The sequence below is a fragment of the Penaeus vannamei genome, chromosome 11 (genome assembly GCF_042767895.1).
Source record: "Penaeus vannamei isolate JL-2024 chromosome 11, ASM4276789v1, whole genome shotgun sequence".
NCBI classification, from domain to species: domain Eukaryota; kingdom Metazoa; phylum Arthropoda; class Malacostraca; order Decapoda; family Penaeidae; genus Penaeus; species Penaeus vannamei.
Window position 1 is genome coordinate 14,618,605 of NC_091559.1, and position 10,000 is coordinate 14,628,604.

Genomic DNA, 10,000 nt, shown 5'->3' on the forward strand with positions numbered 1-10,000 from the left:
GAGAGAGAGAGAGAGAGAGAGAGAGAGAGAGAGAGAGAGAGAGAGAGAAAGAGAGAAAGAGAGAGAGAGAGAAAGAGAGAAAGAGAGAGTGAGAGAGAGAGAGAGAGAGAGAGAATGTGGATATGTAAACAGACAGACCATGAGTGTGAGCGCATTACGGTCACGCTTATAATTGCATTACCTACATGCATCCCAGCATTTATGTTGATGAACAATAATGCCCTTTCTGTCCCATACTCTTCACTCATGCCTTCTTTATTTCCTTATATGTAAACGGACCACATGCACATGGATAACATGAACCCCCAATGACGCCACACCGATGTTCTGTTGCAGATTGCCTCGAAACGTCACACAGTGGTCAACCCGTCCCCTATACTCCTAACTGTCTCTCAGTAATGTATCCTAAATAACTTGGGTTTCCTGGAAGAACCTCATGTGCACAGAACAAGGCGGAACAAAATGAACGCGGGGGAGTGATGCAGTTAAAGGCTTCACTGAACGTGTTTACTGAACGTGCAAGGTATCTGGGCCTCATCAGACGCCATCGCGCCTGGCTGCCGGAAGTGCGGTGTCAGAGTGAAGAGCAGCGCTGCGCGTGCCATTCGAGCGCTTCCTCGCATTAGGCGGTGCTTTCTTTGCATAAATTCAAGGAAAAACGCTCCTGGGTCAGACCGCCAGGCATATGCTCTCTCTTCGCCGGTCTGAAGGCCACAGGAGAGGAGCGACGAGGTGGCCATCCCGCGCGCGGTCCCAACGGCCAGGGCTTGGAGTGCCGCGAAGGCCCCATGTTACAGAGTGCAAGACGCAACAAGAATGAGCAAGAGAGACAGACAGACAGAGAGTAAAATCAATATCCAAAATACAGCTGCAGTAAAGTGGAATCATATAGATAGATAGATAGATAGGTAGATATATAGATAGATAGATAGATATAGATAGATGGATAGATAGATATAGATATAGATGTATGTATTAAACAAGATTAAATAATAGAGAGAGACAAAAAGACAAAGAGACAGACAGATACAGAATGAAATTAATAAACAAAATACAGCTGCAATAAAGGAGAATAAGAAATACACATATAAAAAACAAATGAAACCAAATAATAAGAGAGAGAGAGAGTAAGGGAAAGAAGATAGAGAGAGAAAGGAAAATAAGATAGACATAAAGAGAGAGAGAGAGAAAGGAAAAGAAGAGAGAAAGAAAACGACAGACAGGTATAAGATAAAATCAAATAGCAATAATGATAATAATGAAAAAAAACACTAAAACCCCCACCCCCACCCCACCCCAACATGCCCTTCAAAAGTGCCTGAGTAAGCTCGGTAAGGTCTCCAGGGTCATTTAGTAACAGGGAAATTGACTAAATTACCACCTTGTGAGTACCAAACACCCCCCCCCCCTTTCCCTCCCTCGCCCCCCCCGCCCCCCTCCCTTCTTACGCCTCCACTGGCCTCTCTCCCTCACTCCCCAACTTCCACCTTTTGTTCTTCCTTTCTTTCTTCACTCCTCTTTCTGCCCTTCCTTCCACTTCCATAAGGTTTTCGCCCTTATCACTGTCCCTTAAATCCCTCCCTTAATGTTTTGGTCCACTGTTTTCCCTTCCCCTTTATCCCTTTTTTTCACTACCTTTCCCCCTCCTCCATCTCTCTTGCCCATTTCCTACCCTTTCCCTTTCCTTACCTACCTCCTCCCATCCATTCTCCTCCTCATTCTCTCCTTCTTCCTCTTCCCTCTCCCGCTCCTCCACCCCTTCCTCCTCCTCCCTTTCCCCCTCCTAAGCCTTCCTCCCCTATCCCTCCCCCTCCTCTCTTCCCCCTCCTCCACCTCCTTCCCTCCACCCATTCCTCCTCCCCCCTCCTCCACCTCCCCTCCCAAGCCTCCCTCCCCTATCCCTTACCCTCCCTTTCCCCCTCCTCCACCTTCCTCCCTCTCCTCCCTTTCCCCTCCCCCACCAACCTCCCCCCATCCCTTCCTCCCCCACCTCCCTTTCCCCCTCCTCCCCTATCCTTCTCCCTCCTCCCTCCCCCCACTCCCCCTCCCTCCCCTATCCCTCCCCCTCTTCCCTTTCCCCCTCCCAAGCCTCCCTCCCCTATCCCTTACCCTCCCTTTCCCCCTCCTCCACCTCCCTCCCCTATCCCTCCCCCTCTTCCCTTTCCCCCACCAACCTCCCCCCATCCCTTCCTCCCCCACCTCCCTTTCCCCTCCTCCCCTATCCCTCCCCCTCCTCCCATCCCCCACTCTACCTCCCTCCCCTATCCCTCCCCCTCCTCCCTTTCCCCCTCCCAAGCCTCCCTCCACCTCCCTCCCCCTCCTCCACCTCCCTCCCTCTCCTCCCTCCCCCTCCTCCACCTCCCTCCCTCTCTCCCGCACATAAATTCACCTTTTAGATAAAATACCACACTCGGCATTAAGGCTCATAGCATGCAACTTTCGCCTTTCTTTCCCCCAAGGTTACAGAAGGGCCCTTGTTACCATGTAGCTCCGTGTTGTGCAATTGCATGCCACGAGGGAATTATTGCAAAGGTTCTTGGCTGTGACCTCAACCAGAACTGTTTAAAGTTTGCCCTCATTTTCTTTTTTTTCTTTTTTTTTTCTTTTCTTCTCTTTTGTAGGATTGAATCTTCTTTTTATAAGGGCGAAGGGAGATACTGATTTATGGTTTGTAGAAATGTTTATACATATGATTTTAAATTGGTTAAAAAAAAATGTGAATACGTTAACAGGGTTTGACAGAAATGATAATAAGTTATAATGATGATGATAATAATAATAATAATGATGATAATACCAATAATAGTAAAAATAACAATAATAACAATAATGGTAATAATAATAACAAAAATAATGATAATGAAAACGACAATAACAGTAATAATGATAATAAAAACAATAATAATGATAATGATAATATCAATGATGATAATAACAATAATGGTAATTATCATGATAATGATAATAATGATAATTAGAATAACAATGATATTAATAATGATGGTAATAATAACAATAATGATGATGATAATGATAATATTAATGATAATGATAGTAATAATAGTTATGATGATATTGATAGTGATAATGATATTGATAATAATAATAGCAACAATAATAATGATAAAAGAATTCGTGATAATAATAGTACTTACAATAATAATAATGGTAACAATAATGATAATAATGATGATGATAATGACAATGATAACAATAATAATAATAATGATAATAACAATAATTGCAATGATAGTATTGATAACAACAATAATATTGATATTATTAATAATAATAATTGTAATGACACTAATGATAGTAATGATAACAATAACAACAATAACGATAATAATAATGACCATGATAAAAACAACAATAATAATGATAATGATAATGATAACAACAATAATAGTGATGAAAATTAAAATAACGTTGATAATAATAATAATGATAATAATAATAATAATAACAACCACGATAATGGTAATGACAATAATAGTAAAGATAAACATAGTGATAACGATGCTAATAATAGTAACAACTACAACAATAACAAAACAACAATAATTATAATACTAATAAATATAATTATAAGAATGACGATGATGATAATGCTAATAAGAATGCTAATAATGATAATAATGATAGTAATAATAACAATGAAGATGATGATGATGATGATAATAATAATAATAATAATAACAATAATAATGATAATGAAAATAACGATAATGACAATGATGATGATAATAATAATAATAACAATAATAATAATAATAATAATAATAATAATAATAATAATAATAATAATAATAATAATAATAATAGTAATAATAATAATAATAATAATAATAATAATAATAATAATAATAATAATAATAATGATAAGAGCTATTATATTAATAATAATAATAGTAATAACAATGGTAATAACAATAACAATGATAACCATGATAGTAATTAGAGCACTCAGAGAGCGCATCCCTCCGCCAAAGCAAAAGGGTCACTGATGCAATAAAAATATTCACACTTGCATCAAAATCACCTCTCTCGAGTGCTCTGGCGGCGCCCGTGTTTCCCTATCTCGGAAATTAACCCTTTCAAAAAATTCCCATATCCGGACCATGATGCGGATCACCACCAAAATTGAATGACACTTACGTTAGGCTAAGGCTCACTTCTGGTAAACATTTCATAAAAATTTGGTTAAAACTTTTTGAGTTATTCTTCTAACCAACTAACTAACAAACCAATCAACGCTACCAAAAGCATAATTTTGGCAGAGGAAATGATAACAATAATATAATGATAATGATAATATTCCGAGGAATGAGAATGATAATGAGAATAAAAACAACAGTAAAAATAATTCCCATGATGGTAGTAATGAAAATGTCAAATTGCCGCCATGAGTCTTTTCTCTCGCCAGCATCCTCTGCCAGACGGTCTTTTTATAGTTCTTTGCGTCTTTTAGCTCTTATTTATACTTGATTAACGTGTTTGTTTAATCTAACTGTTTTGCTGCACTATTTTGGTCCTCGTTTGAGATCGGTTTGTTTACCATATTTTTATAGTTCTTTGTCTGCGCGTCTAGTTTCCATTGTCTGTTATTTCCATTGTTTGAATCTATTTCAAATAAATTGTGCAAATCTTTTGATAATTAGGAACATCATTTTATATCAACCAGTAATATATCCCTATGCTCATTAATTGTTTAACATTTTTCTCATTTTAACCAAATCATCTGTTTTCTCTCTCTCTCTCTCTCTCTCTCTCTCTCTCTCTCTCTCTCTCTCTCTCTCTCTCTGTTGTTGTTTTTTAATCACATTGGGCATGTTCATGAATTTCATAAATTTTATAAATCCGTTTATCCCCCCAACTGACGGGAAAATAAACTTCTTTTCCTTCTTCTTCTTGTTCCTCATCTTCTTCTTCTTCTCCTTCTTCTCTTTCTCATTCTTCTTTTTTCTCCTTGTTCTACTTTTTCTCCTTCTTCTCCTTTTTCTTCTTCTCCTTTTTTTCTCCTTTTCTCCTTCTTCTTCTTCTTCTTCTTCTCCTTCTTCTTTTTACATCTTATGTTTCGGACTGAAATCGGATCTGTGCCTCAGAACCTGCAACGGAAAATGAAAGCTAAGCCTAAAGTTATCTTTGCCTTGTGTAAATGAACTGGATTTTTTATTATAATCAACATTAATAATTTCGATTAATTTTAAGTTCAGTGTTTGTGTTTTCCTTCAGTCTTAAACTCTTCTTCTTCTTCTTGAACTTTATGTTATTTCATTGAAGAAAGTTTTCATTTTCCCGCCATTTTTTCTGATTTTCAATGCATTTTGAACCAATCTTTAGAAAGAGTTTAAGCCTCAGTTGTTGAGCTTTGATTGTATCGCGTGACGGAGCAGATCCACCTCATGGAACTTATGATAGAGGGAAAGTTATCTACTTTATTTGCGCAAAAACCCTCGGCCATTCAGAATACTTTGATACCCCGTAATGATGATATTAAGAATAATAAGAATAAGAATAACAATAAGGATAATGATTATGATAATAATGACGCTGATAATAGTAAAATGATATTAATAACAATAATGATAATAAAAATAATAATGATGATGATAATGATAGTAAAAATGATGATGATGATAATAATAATAATAATGAACTAACAAATAAATAATGAAAGGAAAAATAATTAGAATATTGATAAAAAAAAATAACAGTTATAATGCCGATAATATGGATAATAGAATAATAACTATAACAATAATGATACTAATTATGATGATGATAATAATAGTAATAGTAACAATATTAATATCAGTAGTATTATTAGCAGTAGTAATGGTGGTGGTAATAGCAGTAGTAGTAGTAGTAGTAATATTAATGATAATAATGATAATGATAAGAAAATAATAATAATGATAATAACAATAATAATAATTATAATTTCAATGATAATAATAATACTAAAGATAATAATAAAAGTAATGATAATTATAATGATAATAATAATGGTTAAAATAACAAAATAACAATAACAATAATAGTAATAATAATAATTATTATTATTATGATAATGATGACAATAATAAAGATAATAATAATAAGAAGAGTAATAACAATAATAATAACAAAAATTATGATAATAATAATAATAATAATAATAATAATAATAATAATAATAACAACAACAACAATAACAATGATGATAATGATAATAGTCATGATCACAATAACAATAATAATAATTATAATGATAATCAGATAATGATAGTAAAAATGATGATAAAAATTATGATGATAATGATACTGATATTCATTAAAAAATATAATAATAATAATAATAACAATAATAATAATAATAATAACAACAACAAAAATGATAATATCATTGATGATGACAATAATAATTATCATTATTATCATTATTATAAAAATAATTTTAACAATAATGATCATAATGAAGCTGCTGTGGATTGAGGTGACAGCCCTCTCGGAGGTTGGAAGACCTCGGGGCCGAATTCTCAAAAGAGCCTTAGTGATAAGACGCGCTGGAGGCCTCAACCGTCCTGCCCGTGGCATGATAAAACTTTTTAACTAATATGTTCCAGAATAAGTAACTCAGAAGAAATGTGCAAGATTCCTGATAAAAAGGAGAAATAATAAAAATGGAAATACTGTCATTAACAATAACAATGAAAAATATATGAATAAAATTATTACACCCGAGGCGAAGACAGCACTGTTTACAGATACTTCACCTAACCTGGGATCGGAAAAAGCAAATTACAGTTATATTGGAATATTACCCTTGATGCCTTATTTAGTTGTCCACTATTGGTTCATGTACACCTAATGACACTATAATTGAATTTAATTACAAATTGTTATGTATTAATTGTTCTAGGGCGAAAAAAATGTTTCGCAGTAACTCGCTAAGGCTACTCTCGCTCTCCCCTTGCCTTAACCTAAAGCGCCTTAACTCGCTCCAATATGACGAGTCCCTTGCTCTGTGTATGGGCCGTAAGATCGCTCGGCCGTAAGTTACGGCGCCTTAAGGAGATACAGCGCCTTAACGGCTCCTGGCAGCGGCACGATCAGTATGTATGGGTACACCTATTACTGGTAGGGCCGGGGCGATGGTCACCATCTCCAGGTAGCCATAGCAATCTCCAGCCGAATTTAACCTTTGGCAATAGAAGTTTCTCCGGGTGACGAACATATGGCGTTGAGACTAATGCATGCCTTTGTCTTTGTGTCTCTTATTGTTGTGTACGCTCCTGCCGATGTTTGCAAACTCGATAAAAAGAGGTGTTCTGTGCCAAACACAAATCTGTGGCAGACAAATGCCCCAGGCGAGACATTTGCATTGTACTAGGCGACTTTAATGGGGTATCCGGCTGTGATCGTGCTGGCCACGAGATGTGTGTCGGTCCCCATGGCTCGGGAGTTGATCTCTTTAGCAAGAACAGCTTTTTTCTCTGGGACTGTGCTAGTTCCCAGAGATTGAGAATTTCTGGCTCCTGGTATCAGTGCTCCAACCAGCACCGCTGGGCTTGGCATTGTGATATGGAGTGCCGAGTTCTTTGATACTGATCATAGATTGTGGTTGTGGCAAACCTAAGAGTTCAATTTAAAAAACCCATCTCTCCAGGGTGTTTCACCTTCACAGAATGAGGGAGGAGGATTGTTCATGGAGGATCTCTGCATCAGTCTCTCTGATCAGTTCACAGTGCTCGAAAATCTGCCAGAAACAGTATCATGGCTCATTGAATGGCAATCGGGATTTGCACGGTTCCTTGGTGCGCAGGGCTCGGACTGAGAGCAGATATGAATTACTTCATTAGGAATCTTGAGGAATCTGAAGGTCATTATCTTAATATATGACCTTCATCCTGCCTATGAAGCCCTGAGAAAACTGAACTACAAACCCTCCTTATGAATGACTGCAGTACGCTCAGTGATCATCTGATCTCTTGCCAGGGTTCATGAATGTTGGGCCAAGTATATTAAGCAACTGTATCAGGTAGACTTTCCAGTAGTTAGCCTGGATGCAACCGGTGTCGCAATCCCTGTGCCAGATTCCCCCATCAGTGACGATCCTCCTACCGTGACTGAGGTTAGGGAGGCGATCTCTAAGCTGAAGGGTGGGAATGCTGCAGGCATATGCGATATCCATGCTGAACTGCTAAAGGCTGGAGGTTAGCCTATGGCACAGGGCTTGCATACTGTCCTGGCTGCCATCTGGCAGTCCGGTTCCATCCCCCCTGACCTGATGAGGGGCGTGGCCATTCTTCTCTGGAAGGGGAAAGGGGATCGTTGGGACTGTAGCAACTACCATGGCACCACACTACTCAGTATACCATGCAAGGTTTTCGCCCACATCCTTCTGAAATGGATTTGCAACTTAGGCACCAAAAAGCACAACAATCTGGATACACTCCTGGGAGGTCCACAATAAACTTTATCCTAACACTTCAAGTCATCGTAGAACGCTGTTGTGAGTTTGGTCGTGGGCTGCATCCAGCCTACAGCGAGCTCAAGGTGTCTGACTTGGTGCATCACGAATCGCTATGGGAGATCCAGAGCCTAGGGGAATTCCATCACTGATTATTGGTCTCATAGTAAGACTATATACTGGTACTAAAAGTGCTGTAAAGTGTGGTGGGGGCATGTCGAGCTTCTTCCCTGTTAGTTCAGAAGTGAGGCAAGGCTGTGTCCTTGCACCAACGCTTTTCAACATTTGCATAGATTGAATAATGGGCAGAGCTACTATCCAAAATCACTGTGGAACAACACTGGGTCATATCAAGGTCATGGACCTTGACATTGCCGACGATGTTGCTATCCGATGTTGATGGAATAGTCTGGCAGCAGGAGCTCTAAACTCGGTCAACAAGAGTATTTGAAGGTACCTAAGGAGAAGGATTAAGTTACGTGTTTTCAAGGCTTTGATAAGGTTTTTCTCTGTGGAAGCAAAACCTGGACGCTATCTAGTGCCTTGGAGTCACGTCTCGATGCCTTTTATAACAAGTCCCTACGTCGGATCATGGGATACAGTTGGCAGGACCATGTGTCCAACCAACGACTACACCGTGAGACCGGTATGAGACCTGTTGATTGCACAATCTGTGACCGTCAACTCAGGTCATACGGGCACCTACCTCGTTTCCTTGCGGATGATCCTGCCCATCAGGATGTCTCTTTACGAGACAATCCAGCGTGGAGGAGGCCTATGGGAAGACCTAGGAAGTCGTGGCTTGGGCAGTTCGATCAGACCTGTCGTGAGGAGCTAGAGATGGGCCGAGAGCTTGCCTGGGTCGCCATGAGAGACTGCTGTGGCTGGAAGCGAAGGGTGAACGGGGCTATGCGCCCCCGTCGGCGTCGGCCCCTTTGATTATAATAACAGTGATGATGGTAACAACAATAATAACAGTAATGGTGATGATAATAATAAAATGTGAGTGGTAATGATAATGATAGTTAAGATAATGATATAAGTAACAGTAATAATAATGATAATGATAAAAGCAATGATAGTAGTATTACTAATAAATAACAATGATAATGACAATAATAATGATAATGAAAGAATAATAACTCTATTGATTATAATGATATTAACAATGATAATCACCGTCACCAAGGAGAGGAGAGGAAGGACAAGAAGAAAAGAAAAAGAAAAGAGAGAAAAAAGAAAATCAATCAAAAACGGGTTTCTGTTCAGCAATGGATATCGGCCCTCCTCCCCCTCCCCTTCCCCCCTTCCACCAATGCCCACGAGGTATGCCAGTGGGCAACCCCCCCCCCCACCGGCCATCCTCCTTGGCACTCGTTCATGCCAAGAGGTCATCACGGCGTTGTTAACAAAAGGAAGCAATGGCCCTGCTTCGTTCTCACGCTGTCGCTAAACTCGGAATGATTATGTAGACCATTTTTTTCTTCTTCTTCTCTTCTCCTTTCTCCTCTATTTTTCTTCGTTCGTCCCTTCCTTTCTTTTTTT

At 38.6% G+C, this 10,000-nt stretch overlaps 1 protein-coding gene across 1 annotated transcript; it reads left to right on the plus strand.

Annotated features, from left to right (window-relative positions):
• Positions 1-8,756: 8,756 nt before the first annotated feature.
• On the plus strand, positions 8,757-9,394 carry LOC138863237 (uncharacterized). Its single transcript, XM_070127417.1, has 2 exons — positions 8,757-8,850; positions 8,946-9,394. Exons 1-2 carry the CDS (start codon positions 8,757-8,759, stop codon positions 9,392-9,394), a joined length of 543 nt encoding a protein of 180 aa, XP_069983518.1.
• The last annotated feature ends 606 nt before the right edge of the window (positions 9,395-10,000 follow it).

What these genes read in the sequence shown, in the direction of transcription:
- LOC138863237 (XM_070127417.1), top strand. Translation starts at nt 8,757, where the DNA reads ATGGGCAGAGCTACTATCCAAAATCACTGTGGAACAACACTGGGTCAT. An exon ending in CGACGATGTTGCTATCCGAT is followed by an intron (nt 8,851 to 8,945) that starts GTTGATGGAATA and finishes CGTGTTTTCAAG; the next exon opens with GCTTTGATAAGGTTTTTCTC.